Genomic DNA, 21,757 nt, shown 5'->3' with positions numbered 1-21,757 from the left:
TGATGGGACTTAATGACTTTCAGCAGCCAGACTCAAACTGTCACATTCAATAATCGACCGCCAATTACTTCTGCAAAATCCTGCACACATGCAATGGGCTTCTATGCCATACATTGCCAGAGTCAATTTATGGATTTCCCTTGATGTGCTACAGCCTCTTCTAAAAAGAGAGGAAGTAAATAGTTGAGTACCAGCTGGGCTGGGTTTACTGTGTGGAACATGTCAGACTGAACTCTGCTGTTGCATGCTGCACACAATGGCAAGCTCAGCAAATAACTCTCTCTCATATAAGATTATTCAATAGATACAGGTACGTTTCTTAGAAGTGCACTATGCACAGTGTCAGACGACAGCACAGCTTAGTTTAAATCACTGCCACTTCAAAGGGACAAATATTAACTTTTGGTTCTAAGGACCCCAATGATGAAAAGATGACCTAATATTCAATTTCAACATTTTTAATAATGTTTACAGAGGCTTTTCGTAAATTAATCATGCTTTACCACCAGTGAGCTGCAAGGAAATGTAGAATTTGATGGTGCTGAAATAAAACCAGCAAGTGCATCTTTAAAAAAAGTTATTTTTTTATTTTTAATTTTATTTTAGAAAAACTGTCTATGCAGCCTAACCAGTACTTGGCCTTCTGCATTTCTACACATGCTTGGAACTCTGCTTGCTTACTATCAGAGGAGCAAACATCCCAGCAATGGTAACAGGTGACCCTACCTGGCACTCGTGACAGCTGCTGACACAGGTCCACTCCGAGTGCTGCGGCCCGCTGGAGGAGGTAGCCCCAGGAACGCATCTGCACCTCATATCCCAGCAGGATGTCTGGGTCAAACCTGGCAGACACAGCCATGTTAGTGCCAAAAGTTTCTATAGACCAGTTAGGTTAGCGTTTCATAACCCTAATAATCTTAAAAAGAAAGAATAAAAAGAATGTCTTTGCCTTTCCTTACATGTATGAAGGAAGGAAGTAAAAATTTGGCCTCAGAAAAGTTCTTGAATGATGCTCTACCACTAGTTTTGTATATCTGCTGTTAGCAAAACTGTAGCAACCCCCTCAATTACTGCTCATTCAACAGGAGCAGCATAAAGGAGATCTACAAACAACTACTTGGCCAAACATACACACCTTCTCATGATCGTGACCAGCTCCTGAAACAGCAACTTCTCATCAGTGGCATATGTCACCTGCAGCCCGGAGACGCCTGACCTGACCAGCAGGGGCGCTGTTACTCTGTGACCTGCTGAGGGCATTTAAACACATTCATCAGCCTAACTGTACATACACTGATGAAGTGATTATGAACACACATTTATATGTGCACATTATAACAAACATCTCTTTCGGCAGCGGTGTGATGAAGTGATAAAGTGAGCTTTAACCTCGGTCACAACTTTGATGGTCCACCACGATGGCACCAGTCAGCTGGGTGCTGTCTACATCTGGCAGGGGAGCATCAGAACTGAGGCAGTAGAATAAGGCACATATGGGGTCAAACTCGGGGTCAGGCTCGAGGTTACGTCTGGTTCTCGCATGGAGCTCCATGCCCATCAGTGTGAGGTACTGGACCTTTAGGGGGAATACAAAAAAAAAATGTAAAAAACTAAGCTGGTTTAAGTCCTATTTCTCAGATGGATTTCAGTTTGTTAAGTTAACAATGAGTCCTCTGTCCACACTAATGTTGGACACGGAGTTCCACAAGGTTCGGTGCTTGGACTGATACTATTTAGCTTATATATGCTTCCTCTGGGTAATATTATCAGGAAGCACTCCAGATGATACCCAACTATATTTATCAATAAAGCCAGATGAATCCAATCAGTTGGCTAAACTTCAAGTCTGCCTTCAGGACATAAAGTCCTGGATGAGCAGCAACTTTCTGCTGCTAAACTCAGATAAAATTGAAGTTATTCTGCTTGGCCCCAAACACCTTTTCTAACAACATAAGTACTCTGGATGGCATTACTCTGGCCTCCAGCTCCACTGGGAGGAATCTGGGAGTCTTATTTGATCAGGATTTGTCCTTTAACTCTCAGTGAACCCGGGGAGCAGAAAAATGGCAGCAAGTGCTCTCGACTGATGAGTCAAACTTTGAAATATTTGGCTGTAGCAGAAGGAAGTTCACTGAAGGGCTGGAGAGCAGAACAATACTGAGTGTCTGCAGACAGCAGTGAAGCTGGTTTGCTCACTTTGCATTTTGTAAATTGACCTAAACACACTCGCCTAAAACTTTTGCACAGTACTGTCAGGTCAACTTCTACTTATTGAATAATATTCCTTCATCTCATCATTTTTTAAGTGGCAGCAGGGTACCACTGCCTTGAATATTTCGCCCCTTACTTACTATTTAGTAAGTAACTGATGCTTATTTTACTAATGCATTCTTATATGGCCTTATTTTGTCTGAAACTAAATCATCTCTAATGAAACCTGTTATCTCTCCTCCTCCTTTTTTATTAGCAAGGATACTTGTGGAGGAATGTTCTCATTTTTAGCCAGCACTGGCCGTTGCTTTCACAACTGATGTGAAGGCTTTGGCTGCTGTCTGGTTACTGTGCTCTCTGCAACCCAGTGTGTATGCTCAACCAAAGGTCATTTCTAAGGTTTAAGAACCCTTTAAAACTTAAACAAATCTTTGAGGATTAATCATATTGAATAATACTCTAAATAACTGAACTGATATAGCCTCTCCTTAAGGTGCAAAAACAGGGTCCCAGCCTTCAGACTCAGTCTAAGTGGTGTAGCTCACCTCGTGCAGAGCTTTGGCATCCTGCAGGTTTTGCATGCTGATTTTGAAGCCGTAGGAGTTAGCAATGCTGGGCCCTTCAATCTGGGAATTATCTTTCTTTGGCACATTCAAAGCAGCAAACTGGTTCTGTGGAAGAAAGGAGTACAGAAGAAATATCTAAAATGAACAAGACACTAGAGGCAAATTCATTGAAGGGCAAAACCCATTAATGCTAAAATCAGACAACTGAAGTGAAAGAGGGACTGACTATTCTGAGAAACGAGCTGGAGGCATAATATCAGGTGCGTACGGGGCTCTACATGCACAGACTCTACACTGGTATTCGAGTCATTTCATTAAGCTGGGTCTGAGATCAAGTTGGAGTCTGACCTTCATCTGTGTTGTAAGCAACACTCTTCTCAGTGGGTCTGCTTGGCTTCTCCTCCTCTGCTGGAGTCTCTGAGAAACAGGATCCTCTGCAGCAGAAGTAAGAACAGGAAAAGCAGAGGAAATGAATATTAATAACAGGATTGCATGCCAAAGATTTGATCAGCTAATATGAATTCTAAATCCTGGCAGTCAATTATGCAGCTTTCATTAGTTGATATTACACATTATGGAGGACAGCAGTTTCATTCTACCTATGATCTGTATCTGTTTTCTTACCCTGAGATATGGGTGTGCTGCACACCGGGTCCAGATCTTCTTTGCTTCTCCGCCGCCTCCTTGAGAAGGGGGTGCTGTGAAGGAGGTGGGGACTAGTGCTCCCCTCATCCCTGTTACAGGCACGGCGGAGTGAGGGACTAAGATTCTCCCCTTGTTTCTCCGGGGAGTTAGAGAGCTGAGGTGACCATGGTTGTGGAGAGTTTTCACTTAGCTCATTTTCGCAGAGTCGGTCTGGCTCTGAGGGGCTGGGCTGAGAGGACTGCTGCCAGGGAGAAAACTCTGGGGACTTCGAAGAGGGGGCTTTTTCATCATCATCATCATCATCATCATCATCATCATCATCATCATCATCATCATCACCATCATCATCATCATCACCATCATCATCAGCAGCAGCATCTTTTTCTCCATCCGCCTGCTGAATATCCACACTGCCTTTATCTGAAACTGGACTCACCTCTGTAGATACACATTGAGATCCTATACTCTTCATGGGAGATATGATTAAGGACAAGTTGCGTTTCTTTCTCCTTTGGGTCCTGATACTAGAGAGTCGCTCACACAGCTCCACATTGACTGCTGGACAACAGGAAGCAGCTGGCTGCTGGGTTCCCTTTGGGGTCCCCTCCACATCCAGCTCAGCCCCTTTCTTCAGCGGCCCTGTCTCTCTTCTCCCTTTTTGTAGAGTCTCATACTGTTTCTTGGCTTTCAGCCACAGCTGCACTCGCTCTCGGCTTGGTGGGTTTTTGCAGGGCAGAAGGATGACCTTCTTGTCACTGGCTGAGGACGGGTCAAGCTTGGACTGCTCTTTATTTGCCCCTGAGGCCTCGGCTTGGGAAGATGAGGTAATAGCCTTGGCGGGATGTGTCATGGCTGAGAAGGCCGTCTTCCAGAAATGGAGGCCCTCTAAAGATAGGTCCCCACAGAACTCTGCTAGCTCTTTAGCCAGTCTGGTACCCACCATTAACTTACGGCCACCAACCTCCCTTGAGAAAAGACAGAGCAATGGAATTACTGACTTATTTACATTACTTCAGAAATGGAAAATTATGCAAACTCGAGTGACTTATTATTATTGTTACTATTATAGTCTGTTACTGTATACTATACTCTTAAAGCCAAAATAATTCAGATTTTTGAGAATTTAAGAATTCCCAAAATTTGGGTCCAGAAATACACTGAGCAGGATATTTTACAGTTGAAAGATAAACTTGATAAACAAAGTAAAATCCAAGCAGCTTCTAAAAACATATCTTTAGCATTGCCGTGCTGCAATTTCCATAAAAATTCTGTTTACATTCATAAAAATGCATCATGCACCATTGAACATGTGCTCATGCACAACAAACATGTTGTGCACGAGCATCCTCATGGATGATAACCAAAATGGGACATACTTAAAAAGACATGGCTCGATGGTAAAAAGCTCCACTGCGTACCTTGAAGTCACAACTTATATTGTATTGGCATATGTTTTAGCAGATACATATCTGAGTGAGGCTAAAATGGACTGATTAATGTCAGCGAACCTGACCGATACACTAACCAAACACTTTCTTCACATGCAAGACAGGTTAAAAAAATATTACTTCAGCTTGTAGCACTTGTGCTATAGTCTTACATTGGTTTCTCTGGTGCATCAGAGGGGTTGCTGCAGAAGGGCTCCTGGAAGGTGGCCTCTGACATCTCCAGGTCCAGCAGAGTGCTGAGGATCTCCTCCCGGCTCGGAGGCGACATGAGGGGTTTAAGAATGTGGGCTCCACCTCCTGCCCCCCGCAACAGCTGGCTTGCCCTCACCTGGGACAGTGAGCTGATGGACCGTGGGGAGCTACTGGGTGTTGTGGACGTTAGTCCATCAATACCCTCTGGGAGCTCCCCTGTTGGGGAGCCCTCGTGGTCAATGAATGACGCAGAGCTTAAGGGCAAAGGCAGGACAGGGTCGAATTCAGAAAAGAGCAGCTCTTTTCTCTCACAGTGAAAGTCCTGAAAGGGACTGAGTGTATTGGCTTTACCTAAAGAGAAGTCCCACTCTTTGCTCTTGATTTTCTCAGAGTCAAGAAATGAGAGATGATTCGATACAGACTCCCCGTTCTCTGGCCTATCAAAGAGGTCAGGGCTGACAGGCCTTGCTTTGTGCCAGTCAGAGCCTCTTTGTAGCTCCTCCCCTGAAGCAAATAGCCTATCAAGTTTCTTCTCAATGCCCAGTCCCTGAGCGGATACAGCTTCCTGGCTGACATCACTCAGGAACTTAACTGGTAAGTTTTTATCAGTCAAGACGAACTGGGTGCCGCTGTATGGGCTGGAAAACTCTGTCTGATCAATGGCATTTATATCAAAGGCATAGTTGTGTGGGAGCTCTGGTGACAAGCTGTCCTCTATGAAGTTGCAGCTGTCCAGGCCTGGGTCTGACAGGAAGATGGGACACTCATCTGACATGTTGTCCTCCTGCTTCACTGATAAATCTGGCTGAGTGTTGTTTGCCTTGCCTTTTCTGATTCTGGGTTTTTTATCCTTGGGAGCAGTAGATTTTGGTGCCCTGCGAGTCCTAGGAGTGGTGGAGGGAGCTCTTCTGGATTTAGCTGCTTTAGTTGTGGGATCTAGTAGTGTTGTGGCCTGAGCTATGGCAGTAGAGTGGTTGTCTGAACCAACCACTTGTAAAGGAAGGGCCTGTCCCTGCTGCCTCTTCTGGAGAAGTTGCTTAAGGACAGCCAGGCCGGAGGGGGTCTCAGACAAAGGGGGTTGCTCCCCATTCTTAGGGCCTGAGTGTGGAGAGGATACTGCTAGCTGGGTGCCTTTACTGTCTTTTAGTAAGAGTCTACCAGCCAGAGGAGGTGGAGAAGTTGTGTACTCTTGTGAACCCTCTGCCTTTACCACAGTGGTCTGGCACCCTTGCTGCTTCAGCTGGGCAGGTGCTGAGGAGCTTTGGTTGACCTCCATGATGGAAGTTTCACAGTCCTCATCCTTTGGTTCTGTAGACTGGGCTACTGAGCTAGACTCTGGTATAGATGCATTCTGGGAACTGTTCTGACTGTTGCTATCAGTGCTCACTGGCTGCTGAAATGGAGGGACCTCTTGAGAGGAACTCTCAGAAGAAAGCAGCTTATCCTCTGGGAAAAGGAGCCGGGAGCTATCTTGACTTGAGTCATGGCTTTTGAGTTCCTCACTCTTCTTTTTGCAAGACTTTCTAGGTTTTGTGGTGGCTGTAGAACTGTCGACAGTACCTTCAGTTTTATCTTTAGCTTTCTTTCTCTGCCTTGGAGCAGTTCCATTTCTTTGTCTTAATTTTTCTTTTTTGGGTTCTTGTGCCTCCACAGGCTTAGTACCAGACTTGCCTACTTTCCTTTTAGTGACTGCGCATTTCTTCGGTTTGGCAGCTTGACACTTATTTGGTGCTCCTTTGGTTGAAGACACTGTGTGTGGCATGTGAAAAGTAGAACTAAGACATGGATCACTGAGTGGGCTTATCAGCTGTTCTGAACTCCTGGTGTCCATGAGAGGGTCACTTGGGGACCAACACCGTGGGGGTGTTGAGTCTGTGGGGCTTGGGGATCTATCAGAAAGGTAGCCTAACTCTACCATGACATCAGTATACTCACTACCATGATCATCTGCTAGCTCACAGTAACATGGCCGAGGGGGTGGTAGAGAGCGTAGAATTGGGCCTCTCTGACAACCTTTAATCTTTTTGACCCCTTCACACTGTCTGACCCGAGGTCTGGAGCAGCTGCCGACTGTTTTCTTATTTGTGGAGTTGACCTTTGCCTTTCTTTTGGGATGTTTTTTAGACTTTGGCTCAGTGGCGGGAAACTTGACAGCTGTGGATTCTGGCAGCTTGGGCCAGAAATCCTTGAGAGGGGATAGTTTGTTGTACTGCTCTAGCTTTTCTGGTGTCAGCAACACTAATTGCTCCTCTGCATTCACTTTGGACATCTTCACCAGCATGTTTTTCTGTCCTTTGAATCTGTTGATGATAATATACTTGATGATGATAGGTGGTTCTTTCTTGCGCCGTTTCTGGTATTTTACTTCCTGTCCACTGGGGACATTCGTGCCCTTGAGGCGTTCTTTGACAGAGGCTGGATTTTTAGAGCGGGTTCCACCTGAGGGTTCTCCATCCTCACCGTCATAGATCATCTTCCGTTTGGTTCTCAGGGTGTATTTACTACCAGGCAGTGCTGAAGGTTTAGTACAGGTGACTTTAACTGATAAAGACTCCGCAGAGGGTCCATCGCATGATTTAACTTCTTCAGAAAAACTGGAAACAGCATTGGCAGTGGGCTCGGGAAGTGATTCTGTCTGTTCATTTACAGACCTCTCCTCAGTTTCTGGCTCCTCTTTAGTAATTGGTTCTCCCTCTATGATTGGCCCATTGTTAATCAGCTCTGCCTCTTTTACTGACTTATCCTCCAAAACTGGCATCTCTGTGTCTGCAGTCACTGCACAACCAGGTGAAATTGAGGTGAGGCCAGTACTAACTTGCATGTCAGAGGTAGAGCTTTCAACTATGTTTAATTGGTTCCTCGGTCCTACCATTCCCAATCTTTTTTTATTAATTTTTAGCCTAGATCTGCGAGGCTGGACGTGTTCTAGCTCACTGCAATTATCAGCCAGCTTTTTGCTCCCAGTTCTCTTCCTACTGAGGCAGTTGGAGAGGATGACGCTGGGGAAGAATTTGTAGTGTGCTTCCTGCTGGGCCACTATAGTCCTCTCAGTCTTGTTTTCCTGATAGTCCTCGTACCTGATTTTGAGTTCACCAACATCTCCCTCCTCACTCTCCTGGTCCATATCTTCCTCCTGAGGATCAAGAAACTCATCCTCTTCCATGGCTGACGGAGATGAGGAGATGTTCCTCAGGATGGGGCTTTTATTGTCTTTCTGGTTCAGTTCTATATCTGTCTTAGCTGAACAGTTTCTCAGCTCTGAATAACACAGAGAGAAAGTCCTGTGGTTCTGAAGAATGGACAGACAGTTTGTTTCTACATTCTTTATGCTGCTGTACTTTTTCCTGTTTTTGGTGACCTTCCCGTTACCAAATGAGAAACTTTCTAGATCTGTTTTATCCAAAGCTATGGAGGTTTTCTTGTCATAGGTGTACAGGGGTATTATGTCCTCTTTGTCCACGCAGATGGGAGATACCTCAGGGTGATTTGCTATCTTACAGGGGATGGGGTGTTTGACTGGCAGGATGTAGGGGATTTCTTTATTAACCTTGAACCCTGTTGAACATTCATTACAGCTGTCCTGGGTGCTTTTTGACTGAAAGTGCTTATCAAGTGGTTGATCCTTGTCCAGCACATGAACTGGTCTGTGCTCGGGGTGCTTGCACTCCAGAAGGATCTTAGCTGAGGAAGGTGGCTCCAGGTGAACAGTCTCCCCGGGGAAGGGATTTCTTTTGCCGAGCATCTTTTCTGTTACTATGAGAGAAGACTGGGTCCTGGAGCCACTGTCTGTTAAGGATGAATCTATGGATAAAACAGAAGTGGAAGAAGAGGCACCTCAGTAAGAGTTACCACGAGCAAAATATGGATTAAAGTCTCTCATTTTCATATGACTACTTATTTCTCAGTCATCAGTCTATCTAAATGAACACACTCCTGTGTATTGATGGATACTGTACTTCAGATTTGCTACACAGACTGGTCACCTGTCCGACACCAATAGCAACACCTGTGGATATACAGTAGCCAAAAGGTTCATTCATCAAACAGAATGTCATCCATAGAAAATGTGTCAACCCTTCCCCCTCTCTTAATGTGACTTGTCTTTGTTGTTTGCTAAAAATTGCTCTGAGTAACTTTGTAATCGACTCTCAACAGGAAACTGTACTTTTAGTGCTATTTAGGACTCCTTTGTAGTAAGGTCCTGTGTACAGCCCCTGAAAATCTCCTCTAATTAGGAACTGTCTCCTATGGTGCAAACATTTAGTACAACAATTCCCATCGTTTATTCCCAGGTTTGACATTTAAAAAAAGATGTTTCATATTCTTGTCTTTTATCTCCCTTATCTTAAGGCAGACTGTCCCTCATTAAATGCTGTTCGAAGTCAGCTCTGTGTATTGATGATGTGGTTGTTACTGGCTGTTGTGGTAGTTTAGGATGAGCTAATGATAACTATCATCTGACACTGAAAAACATCTATGAGTTAAAAGATTAAAACTTGCCTACAGAACAGATAGGAAATACAAATACTATACAACTACTACAAAAGAGGATTTACTTGTATCCAAGTGTATATACTTATACGGTGCCGTAGTGTATATATATGTGTGTGTGTGTGTGTGTGTGTGTGTGTGTGTGTGTGTGTGTGTGTGTGTGTGTGTGTGTGTGTGTGTGTGTGTGTGTGTGTGTGTGTGTGTGTGTGTGTGTGTGTGTGTATGTATATATATATATATATAAAAAAACACACACACACACACACAGTGGAGATCGAAAGTTTGGGCACCCCAGATAAAAATTTGTATTAATGTGCATAAAGAAGCCAAGGAAAGATGGAAAAATCTCCAAAAGGCATCAAATTACAGATGAGACATTCTTATAATATGTCAAAAAAAGTTAGATTTTATTTCCATCATTTACACTGTCAAAATAACAGAAAACAAAATAATGGCGTCTGCAAAAGTTTGGGCACCCTGCAGAGTTAATACCTTGTACTGCCCCCTTTGGCAAGTATCACAGCTTGTAAACGCTTTTTGTAGCCAGCCAAGAGTCTTTCAATCCTTGTTTGAGGTATCTTCGCCCATTCTTCCTTACAAAAGTCTTCCAGTTCTTTGAGATTTCTGGGCTGTCTGGCATGCACTGCTCTTTTAAGGTCTATCCATAGATTTTCAATTATGTTGAGGTCAGGAGACTGTGAAGGCAAAACCTTCAGTTTACGCCTCTTGATGTAATCCACCGTGGATTTTGAGGTGTGTTTAGGATCATTATCCATTTGTAGAAGCCATCCTCTCTTTAACTTCAGCATTTTCACAGATGGCATCAAGTTAGCATCCAAAATTTGCTGAAATTTTATTGAATCCATTTTTCCTTCTACTCGTGAAATGTTCCCTGTGCCACTGGCTGCAATACAACCCCAAAGCATGATTGATCCACCCCCATGCTTAACAGTTGGACAGAGGTTCTTTTCATTGAATTCTGTGCCCTTTCTTCTCCAAACGTACCTTTGCTCATTCCGGCCAAAAAGTTCTATTTTAACCTCATCGGTCCACAGAACTTGTTTCCAAAATGCATCAGGCTTGTCTATATGTTCATTTGCAAACGCTGATTTTTGTGGTGAGGACGTAGAAGAGGCTTTCTTCTGATGACTCTTCCATGAAGACCCTATTTGTACAAGTATCTCTTTATAGTGGAATAGTGTACCACAACTCCAGTGTCTGCCAGATCTTTCTGGAGGGATCGTGCAGTCAAACGTGGATTTTGACTTGCTGTTCTCACAATCCTGTGAGCTGTTCTCTCTGATATCTTTCTTAATCTCCCAGATCTTGCTTTAATTTCCACTGTTCCTGATGACTGCCATTTCTTAATTACATTCCGAACAGAGGATATTGGCATCTGAAAACGCTTTGCTATCTTCTTATAGCCTTCTCCTGCTTTGTGAGCGTCAACTATTTTCAGTTTCAGTGTTCTAGACAACTGCTTAGAAGAACCCATGGTGCTGATTGTTGGGGCAAGGTCAGATGAGTCTGGGCATTTAACACCTTTGAGACTGACATCACCTGGTCTTTCCAGACGATGATTGTGAACAATCCATGACACTGTCAGGTCTCAGCTTTCCAAAGGGGGCAGTACAAGGTATTAACTCTGCAGGGTGCCCAAACTTTTGCAGATGCCATTATTTTGTTTTCTGTTATTTTGACAGTGTAAATGATGGAAATAAAATCTTTTTTTGACATATTATAAGAATGTCTCATCTGTAATTTGATGCCTTTTGGAGATTTTTCCATCTTTCCTTGGCTTCTTTATGCACATTAATACAAATTTTTACCTGGGGTGCCCAAACTTTCGATCTCCACTGTATATACCACAGTTGTGGTCAAAACTTTACATACACTTGTAAAGAACATGTATACCATGACAGTCTTGAGTTCCAATGATTTCTACAACTCATTTTTCTGTGATGGAAAAGACAGAAGTCTTCCTCACAAAAAATTCTCTTTGAAACTAGTCCTGGGATGCCTGGTGTCCATGACATGAGCATATTAAAACTTTTAATGAAACTAAACCAAAAGCATCGTTAGAAGTTAATCATGTCAAAGGAATTCCATGTCCAAGATCAACGGTGCAAACAATTGTTTATGGTTGTAAAGTGTATGGCACAATTGTGTCACTGCCATCATCAGGTAGAAAATACAGGCTATCACCTGGTAGCGAGTGAAAATTGGTGAGGATGGTCAAGAGTCAACCAAGAACCACCAAAGAGCAGATCTGCAGTAAATTAGAAGCTGCTCAAACACAGGTGTGGGCAGGTGCGGTGGTTTGCCTCACAGCAAGAAAGTTCCGTGTTCGAATCCAGGTTTGAACCTGCAGTCTTTCTGTGTGGAGTTTGCATGTTCTGCTTCTGCTTGCATGGGTTTTCTCTGGGTACTCCGGCTTCCTCCCACAGTCCAAAGACATGCAGGTTAGGGTAATTGTTTGACTTCAATCCCTTAAAACCAAGAAGTTAGTTGAATTGCACAGATTCTGTCAAGAAGTGTGGTCTAAGACTCAACCTGAAGCGTGTGGATGGCTACCAAAAGTGCCTAACTGACATTTAACCAAGTATTAGCATCGCTGTATGTATATTTTTGATGCAGCAGCAGATTTGGTCACATTTTCAGAAGAACCAAGATAACTTCATAAAAGAACCAAACTTGACAAAAGTATGTGCTCCATCTCCGAAAAGGAAGAAACTCACTGCCGAGACACATATGCTCTTAAAAGTGTATGTACATTTTTGACAACACAAGGGTGATGGAGATTAGCATCTATGATGGTGGTTTTAAGCCAATGTGGGGGCATTTTTTTCCATCAATATGATAACACACCAGGAGAGTGTAAACATTTCATCACACAGTTCATGACATGGCAGCAAACCCAAAGTGTCTTTGGGTGTAATTAAGCAATGACAAATCATCGAGCAGGACTTCTTTATGGCAATATTCTATTTTTATGATTGTTGGATTAATGCAGTATCTTAGTTTGATATTTAATACACTGGATTAGATTAGATTAGATTAAATTATTAAAAATCAAATGATTATATTTAATCCACAAACAGTTTTCACAACTGATTTTTGCAAAAATGTCCTGTATCATGATGTATATGAATACCATGACACAGTTTTTAAGTCAATCACACACCCAAGGTAACACAACCATACCACCCTAAATGAAACATGTTTGTGAGTATGAGGATGGATAAAGAACTTGTGATGTCAGCTGAGCTGTGTAATAAGCTCTTGTAAAGCCCACCATGTACAAGTCTGCTTTCATAGCTGTCACATTTATTAAGAGTTGATTGATAATAACTCAAACTGCAGGGAATCAATTACAATCCCAGCTCTCATTGTGAAATTTGATCATACAGCCAAAAGCTAGAGTCAACCCAAATTATGATTGTTCAGCTGCTGTCAGATCTGTATTCTGATATCCTTGATGGGGCCTGATTCAGCAGGGGATGTAAGATAAGCATCAAGGCAAACTGACATACAAGTGCTCTCTCGGTACACCTCAGAGGGAGAACACTCACCGCTGCTCTCGTCTGCGGCCCCGTCAAGCTGGGGGATGGACAGGTTGGCGAACAGAGAGTTATTCCCATTCCACTCCATGTCTTCGTCAGAGGACTCCTGCTGCACATCACTGAAGCCGTCCTCTGGCTCCCTCATGCTGGGCCTGTACAAAAAGCCATAACAGGAACACTGATTAAACAATATACAGGCACAGTCCACTGTGGAAGTCCTTTAAAGGGCTGCTTAGCGTTCGCTGACTAGTGTTCAACTTTAAGCAGGACCAAACAGACAATGGGAACAGTGAAACTAACTAACTTACATTCAGTTTATTTTGATGTTGTACCCGCCCTCCACCAAAGATTAGACAAACTCACCTTGGTAAGGACAAGTTCTCAGGAGGCTCGCTGTCCCACCGCTGTGACATTATCATGCTGAGCTCGGCCTCCACCTTGTCCAGCTCTGGCTCTGCTTCCTCCTCATCACTGTTACAGTGGTAGCTCCTGGTACCAGGGAGTGACTGGGAATTCTGCCCGACAGGGGTCCTGCAGAAACCATCACCCTCTAGGCCTGCCATCAAGTCAATGATGGCTTGGTCTTGGCTGCTGTCTGCATTGACAAAAGCATTTAAAACGAAGCATTAAGAAGACATATCATATAACCGCAGCGTTGCATCTTCCTCAACTCAACAAAGGTAAAGTAAAAGTTAAAGTAAAGGAAGTAGCCTGTACATGAAAACAGAGAAGAGTGTTAGTGTTCCTAACTATGTTGGTGGAACACTAAGTCTAATATTAATACATAGTATACTGCACTTATACTATATACTATTAGCTAACAGTCACTCCTATTGTTTAATGTGCTAATGTTAAATCTTTTTCTTATTACAATGTGGGAGAAACATGCTCTGACTTACGGAACACAGTTCCCATCATGCTTTCGGTGATACAAACTGGTTTTTGTTATCACATTTCAGTGAATCTAAACCACAAAAAGTCATGTTGAATTCCTGTTTGCACTCTAATATGGATGCACAGACAACAATCACCTGGAATATTTTCGGTTCTAAAACAAGGTCTACACAAGATGAATATGAATCAAGTTATGAGGAACAACTTTAATGATTTCTAATTTCTAAATACCACTCACACTGGAGAGGGTAGGCTGTGCCGGTTCTAGCAATATGTTAATAACGTCAGGATTAAATCAAGCAACAACATTCAAGCAAGAATAAAAAGAATAATGATTGACTAATTTAAGTTTCCATACAAGAGATAAAAATGCAGCAAACAGAAAGAGATGAAAGAAAGTGAAATGAGGAAAAACCAAAGAAAATAAGGACAGAGACAGTCAAAGAAGCTGGATCACAAGAAACAAAGAAACAAGCATTGGAGAACTGACAAAACATGGATTCATGAAGTAAAGTAACCCTCCTGATGACATAAAGAGGGTTTCAAATACATGGACATTTTCAATAGGTTTTTAAACACAAAGAAGGAAAATGAAAGGAGCAGACTGGAGGTGTGTGTGTGTGTGTGTGTGTGTGTGTGTGTGTGTGTGTGGAACAAGGAGGCTTCGATACCTAACAGGGGCGAGTGGTTGGACGTCTGGGAGAGCGGCAGGAAGGTCTGACTGTTCTCCAGGAGACTCAAGATGGCCTCCTCATCTACGACGGCTTCCTCGGAGGTTTTGCCACTGCTCCTCACAGAGTCTGGACAGGGGAGGGACAGAGGGAAGAGACAAGAGTACTAGTGGCATCACTGGAACATACACACTTTACACTTAAGACAGATGTTTGTTGAGATAATGTACTGAGAGAGGTTCATCACCACACACACACCAACGCAGCAGGAACACTACGGTAGAATTCAACTTGTTTGGATTTCTGTCATACTGCTCTTCACGTGGGATCGTCTTGGTGAACACTCAGATACAAACAGTCTGTTCCAGCATTTTGCTAGCACAGGCTTTCCTCACCTGGCTGTGAGTCCTTGTGCACCTCCACAGCATTAGCGGGTGTACATGGCAGTCCTTCAGGGCTCAGGGGGTCAGAATGGAGAGTAAGTTCGCAGAGAAAATCCTCTTGTTCCTCCCCGTCCCCAGAAGATGATCCTTGTGTCCTGAGCAGAGAGACAGAAATCAAGATCATTTCTGCATGCTCATCATTACTGCTGTAATTCCATCTTTTCTTTCTTTAGAGGTTTTTTCTGCAGGTTCTTAAGCTTAAGGATTCTGGGAACAGAGCACACGAAACATAAACCTGAATGATAAATCGAATGCATTCCTACACAAATCCTATACATTACATCTGCACTGGAATGATGGACTGATTTCTCCATTTAAAATGAATATGAACATCAGCAACACGGCCAGCTTAGCTGATACCTGACTCACAAAGCAGTGGACCTTCTGGTATCTGCCCTCATGCAGTCGTGTTTTATTAGCATCTCTTTACTGTGGATCTTTATCAGGGGAAGTGCTCTGTTTACTGTGTGTGTACTGTATGTGTACACAGGGCGGGTGTGTAAGCGTACGGCTGTGTGGAAAGTGTCTAATGTCTGGTAAGAGTGTGTGTGTGTGTGTGTGTGTGTGTGTGTGTTGGAGAGGGAATATGAATGGAAAACGGGCAGGCAGCCAGCTTGCACTTTGTATCCCTCCAGATACCTCCCAGCTACGAGCTGCCTATCACGCTCCCTTAACCAAGATGCCCTACTGCATCGCCTAGCAACTCACTACTTTGTGACTCTGAAATATTGAAATGTAGACCAGCCAGGCGGCTGCAGCTCAGAAGTGGAACAAATTTCACAGGAATGGTCATAAGAAGGAAAAGATTATTTCCATTTCAGGTGCTACTCGTGAACTGATACAAACCCTTGAAGAAGGCATTTCAGATCTGAACAGGAGAGGCTTGAGGATTAAAGTGTTGTGCCGAAGAGGTTGCAGGTTTAAATCCCACAGTGAGCACGACAAAGTGAATATGAAATACCCTCAAGCTAATCATTCAACCCCCTGTTGCTGAAGTGACTGCAGGCATGCATGGTTGACTCTCGCAGGATAAATTCAAGCTCAGAAACATATTTTCAGGAACACACTGGGGGCAGCTGCGTGGACAGACAGGTGAAGCCGCCTTACACGATGTCTGAGCCCAGCAGAAGCCCAGAGGAATAAAGTAAACACTGGAGACAGCACTGGTGGAGGATGAACCAAAAATGCACTGGACGCACACTATACTGCATTTACTGACTCACAGACACACTGCACCTATACTCTCACTTTAAATGATGAATGAGCTCTAGGCTTCGTGCTCTTGATGATGAATCCAACCTGGCTGTTAAATAATGAATGATTTTCAGAGGTGATGAATGATGAAAAGATGGCTAAATGTGTGAAATCTATTTTTTTTGGTTTTTATCAGCTGTCATCTTGCTACTGTTGTCTGGTGTCTGAGGTTAGTGTGACAGTGAGAGAGAGGGTGCTGCAGTCTCATTGTCATTCCAAGACTTTGTTCTGCCTGGTCGTGTGAGGAAAGGCCTCCAGAGAGTCAGCGTGCACGTGCCTCTGTCTGGCTCTCTCTTAATTAGTCTGCTAGCTAACGACTTTAGAGGCTATGAGGGAGGGAGCCTGGCAGGCGCCGGGAGATTACCGCAGCGATTAACACATTTTGTTACCAAGACACGCCCCCCCCCCCCCCCCCTTCTCTCTCTTTCACTGGCTCTGTTGTGCTGCTGCTGAGTTTGAATGAGGGAGCCCAGGAAGGATAAACACATGGAGGAAGGAAGAGAGAGAAGGATAAAAAACCTTCTGCTGCCCACCATTCCACCTAGGTCACAAAAAGTCTTCTTATCCCCCACCCCCCCTTTATAAATATTTGAAATGTTGAAGAATGATCATTTATCCAGGTGCAACTTCCAAAAATGCACTGCTGAATATGTATGTATGTATATGCATAGAAATAAGTAGATATGGTTCATGTTAACTATCTGTAGCATGAATGCATTACTACTTCCATTTCGTTGTACAAACCTGTACCTGTACAAACCTATGACAAATTACTTTGATAACTTGATAATGTTGCATTTTAGGTTGAAAACACAACTATATTTGACAGTTTACAACGTCTGAATTCAGGCAACTTGTTAGACAAAAGTACAAGCATGTCCATAAATCACCAAAGTGGTTTAAAGACACGTTGTATCGATACATGTAGCCCAAACTTTGTTACCTGTGCTTTGCACAGACTGCTGATGATGGAGCTGTATGATGGAGCTGTATTTTGGTTAAAGGTCAATGTTGTCATCTTACTCACTGGCAGTAATGTCCACAGCTACATTTACTGTAAGTAGACATTGCATGACGTTACATCAGTGATTTTTGAAAGAGTGTGCCTGAGATAGATGGTGTAAAAGTCAACGAGCCAGTGCTCTCTGTTGGACACGCTGTGCTGCAGGTTCTTGTTACTTTAACAAACACTCAAGTATTGTCATACAGCATCTGCAATGAATTGCTACTTGAACTTTTCCACAATTTGTCACGTTACAAGCACAAACTTAAATGTATTTTATTGGGATTTTATGAGATAGACCAACACAAAGCAGTGCATAATTGTGAAGTGGAAGGAAAATGATACGTGGTGTTCAAGATTTTTTACAAATAAAAATCTGACAAGTATGGCGTGCATATGTATTCAGCCCCCCTGAGTCAATACTTTGCTGAACCACCTTTCGCTGCAATTACAGCTGTCTTGTTTTTGCAGTCTTTTCGGGTATGTCTCTACCAGCTTTGTACATCTAGAGACTTCTTTGCAAAATAGCTCCAGTTCAGTCAGATTGGATGGAGAGCGTCTGTGAACAGCAATTTTCAAGTCTTGCCACAGATTCTCAATAGGATTTAGGTGTGGACTTTGACTGGGCCATTCTAACACATGAATATGCTTTGACCTAAACCATTCCAATGTAGCTCTGGCTGTATGTTTAGGGTGCTGCTGGGGGTTTAGGGTGCCAGTCTCAAGTCTCTAACCATCAATCTTTCCATCAACTCTGACCAGCTTCCCTGTCCCTGCTGAAGAAAAGCACCCCCACCGTGAAACATGGTGGTGCCACCACCACCATGGTGGTGGCACCACCATGTTTCACGGTGGGGGTGCTTTTTGGGGATGGTGTGTTCAGGTTGATGCGCAGTGTTAGATTTCTGCCATAGGTAGCGTTTTGCATGTAGGCCAAAAAGTTCAGTTTTGGTCTCATCTGACCAGAGCACCTTCTCCCACATGCTTGCTGTGTCCCCTACATGGCTTGTGGCAAACTGCAAATGGGACTTATTGCTCTCTTTCAACAATGGCTTTCTTCTTGCCACTCTTCCATAAAGTGCACGACTAATAGTTGTCCTGTGGACAGAGTTACTATGGGCCTCTTGGCTGCTTCTCTGATTAATGCTCTCCTTGCCCAGCCTGTCAGTGTAGCTGGACGGCCATGTCTTGGTAGGTTTGCAGTTGTGCCATACACTTTCCATTTTCGGATGATGGATTGAACAAAGCTCCGTGAGATGTTCAAAGCTTGGGATATGTTTTTATAACCTAACCCTGCTGTAAACTCCTCCGTAACTTTCTCCCTGACCTGTCTGATGTGTTCCTTAGTCTTCATGATGCTGTTTGTTCACTAATGTTCTCTAACAAACCTCTGAGGCCTTCACAGAACAGCTGGATTTATACTGAGATTGAAGTACACACAGGTGGACTCTATTTACTAATTAGGTGACTTCTGAAGGCAGTTGGCTGCACTGGATTTTATTTAGGGGTATCAGAGTAAAGGGGGCTGAATACATACGCACGCCACACTTTTCAGATTCTTATTTGTAAAAAATGTGTTATTGTATTATTTTCCTTCCACTTCACAATTATGCACTACTTTGTGTTGGTCTATCACATGAAATCCCAATAAAATACATTTAAGTTTGTGCTTGTAACGTGACAAAGTACTTTTGCAAGGCACTGTATGTAGTGATATACTACCCCAGGCAATAAACTGATTTAGCTCTAGTCCCAAGCCAAAATAGTGGGAAATGGCCTAAAGGGGAGAAAGGAACCTGATCGATGGGGTCGGGTCTTTTTTCGCTCTGATACAGAAACTAAGCTTGAGGGCAGTGACAGGAAGGGAGAATGGCTCCATCGACCAGGTTTGAGAGGTGAATCTGAAATTCATTAGAACCAACAGGAACCACAAAGTCTTGGTCCTCATAGGATTCGATGTTTTGTTCAATCTAGAATGACCCATATGTGGATGGCAGGAAGGAAGTGAGGATTATTTAAGATTAAAAGACATATAAGAGATAAAGGACCATATATACAGTATATATTCAAACACTACAAGACTTACTGCAGGCCTGTTGTATTAGAAAATGTTAGTTTTAGCTTGGTGTGCCTAATAAACTGTATTCATGAGAAATAGTACCAAGAATGTTTGTGTGACAGAGGAAAATCTAAAGGATAAAAGTGAAAAGAAAGTAAAGATTTCCAATAAATAGACGCGCAAGTCCTTGAGCAGCAACAGTAGCACTGCATAATAGAGCAAAAGAAAGCCAACAGACAGGACGTGACAGCCTGTGTGTGAGTATTAACAGAGAGAGTTACACTGACAGCCAGGCACTGGGAAAGTTGAGAGCCACCAGTGAGCTCTCTCCCTCTCTCTCCCTCTCTCCCTCTCTCCCTCTCTCCCTCCCTCTCTCCCTCTCTGTGAGTTCCATCAGTCCAGCCCTGCTGTACGCTAAAAGCTCGCAATGCTCCCACACTGCACCTCTTCTCCCTCGCCTCTGTTCCTGTCTGCTATCAGGTTAGTGAATGGAAGCCATCTGGATGTGATGCAGTGACACGCTTGGCTGCTGAGCCAACTGTACTTTTGCTTATAAAAAGGAAATACTTTCAGCTGTACAGTGTGGGATTGTGTGTGTTTACTCTCTCCTTCTCCATCCACCCGTGAGTCTCCGTTCCCCCGCTACATCTGTTCTGACTTCACTTCACATCATCCCTCATTCCCATGTCCTCCAACCCCAGCATCAGTCCCTCCCCTCTGCTCCTTGAGAGGATAGAGGGGGCGGACAAGGACGCTTACATGCAGCTGAGAGCATAGGGTAAACTGAGGACACGCAACAGCTTCATTACAGCTCTCTACAAAGAATCAGAGATGAGAGAAACTTGTGATGAATGTGGTCTGAGACTGTGACTGGAAGCATCGTGTGCTTATTCTCAAACATTCTCTCTTCCACAAGCTTCATCTTCTTGCCAGCTACTCTGGCTTTCCTCTGGGACCGGACGACTGTCCAACAATGACTTTCAGATCTCATTTGTCCTGAAGCATCTGGTGAGCCCATGGGCCCCGTGCCCACTTTCACCTCAGCAAACGGATCAGAGGAAAGACGGGGAACTTACACGTCGAACTCTTTTTCCTTCAGGATTTCCTTGAATCTCTTCATGAAGATTTTCTCACTCTCTGTTGAAGTGACAAACCCACGATCTGGAAAACATCAGACAAACTGTTTCAATAGTGCATTCCTGGAAACGGACTGTTTTAATATTCCAGGGTTTTTCCAGACCTCAAATTCTCAGCTTCAATTACAACACGCTGGCCGGTAATTGCTGTTAGGTTTGTTAGTGGTGGCTGGGTAACGGCTGCTAGTGGAGATACATTGCTTAGTCACAATAACAAAATGGGACTGGGTGTAATCCTACATAGCAAGACTGAACAACAGAATCTTTCCAAACTTGTCATATTTTCTATGCAAAGTGTCATTTTTTAGAGGCCTGGACAGTTTCATTTCCTCTCTCTACACTTCTCAGACGTGGGAACCTGGTGTGCTTGGATGTAGGTCTGCACAAACTATAAGAGCAAACGCATTTCATCACAACACAGCAGATTAGCTGGAATTATTCACTGCCCTGTTTCTCAAGATAAAAGTCGTGTCTGTGGTTAGAAGACAAAGTTGCGTCTCCAATCGCACGGACAGTTTGAAGAATGATGACACTCTGACTCGTAGAGGTAATGGAAAACTCAAACGCAGCCTTCCACTGGAATAGGACTCGGCAACAAAACAGACACAGATGTCACAACTAGCTAACAAGGAACCAAACGCATGATGAATCAATACAGTTAGCCACAAAAGAATTTATATTGCCCCAAAACACTATGGTAACTCTATCAAAGAAAGCAGGAAGGATGCCGCCAACTCACTTTAGCTCTTCTAAAGCTTTGAGCATTTTTCTATACCTGCATTAAGTAGGTTTGGAAACAACCACTCTTATGGTTTTCATAACAGGTTTACAATTTCATTTTTCCTGTTTGTTCTGTTTACAAAACATTTTACAAAAACCTACAGTGCTCTGCTGCTTTAGGTAATTATTTGGCTATTAATCAAACTGAAATATATCTTCTGCACTGCAGTGGGCTTGGGAAAGTCAGGAGGTATTGGGAGAAGAACTAATAAATGATTGCTTTCGGTCCTTCAAAGAACTTGTTGGCAATAACAAAGTCATAGAATTTGCCTGCTTTATGTTTTATCTTTTACCAAAGCAGTTTTGGTACAAGATGTCGGGGGTTTCTTGTGCTACTGAGTTCAGAACGACTTCCTAATTAGTGTGTGGAAAAAAAGGAAAGACATCAACACTGAAACTCC

General features: G+C 43.4%; 1 protein-coding gene across 1 annotated transcript in view; it reads right to left on the bottom strand.

Annotated features, from left to right (window-relative positions):
- The window catches only part of rev3l (REV3 like, DNA directed polymerase zeta catalytic subunit), a 73,563-nt gene that overhangs the window by 11,939 nt on the left and 39,867 nt on the right, over positions 1 to 21,757 (bottom strand). Inside the window, exons 8-20 of the mRNA XM_070849122.1 lie at positions 20,517 to 20,601; positions 15,077 to 15,219; positions 14,682 to 14,810; positions 13,480 to 13,711; positions 13,126 to 13,268; positions 5,023 to 8,863; positions 3,802 to 4,387; positions 3,402 to 3,723; positions 3,126 to 3,211; positions 2,757 to 2,882; positions 1,390 to 1,576; positions 1,136 to 1,247; positions 727 to 842 (exon numbers count right to left, since the gene is read on the bottom strand). Coding sequence (XP_070705223.1) covers positions 727 to 842; positions 1,136 to 1,247; positions 1,390 to 1,576; positions 2,757 to 2,882; positions 3,126 to 3,211; positions 3,402 to 3,723; positions 3,802 to 4,387; positions 5,023 to 8,863; positions 13,126 to 13,268; positions 13,480 to 13,711; positions 14,682 to 14,810; positions 15,077 to 15,219; positions 20,517 to 20,601 — 6,108 coding nt within the window. The remainder of the gene's footprint in view (positions 1 to 726; positions 843 to 1,135; positions 1,248 to 1,389; positions 1,577 to 2,756; positions 2,883 to 3,125; positions 3,212 to 3,401; positions 3,724 to 3,801; positions 4,388 to 5,022; positions 8,864 to 13,125; positions 13,269 to 13,479; positions 13,712 to 14,681; positions 14,811 to 15,076; positions 15,220 to 20,516; positions 20,602 to 21,757) is intronic.

The sequence above is a fragment of the Pempheris klunzingeri genome, chromosome 18 (assembly GCF_042242105.1).
Source record: "Pempheris klunzingeri isolate RE-2024b chromosome 18, fPemKlu1.hap1, whole genome shotgun sequence".
Classification (NCBI taxonomy): Eukaryota; Metazoa; Chordata; class Actinopteri; order Acropomatiformes; family Pempheridae; genus Pempheris; species Pempheris klunzingeri.
This window is presented reverse-complemented; position numbering and strand designations above follow the sequence as displayed.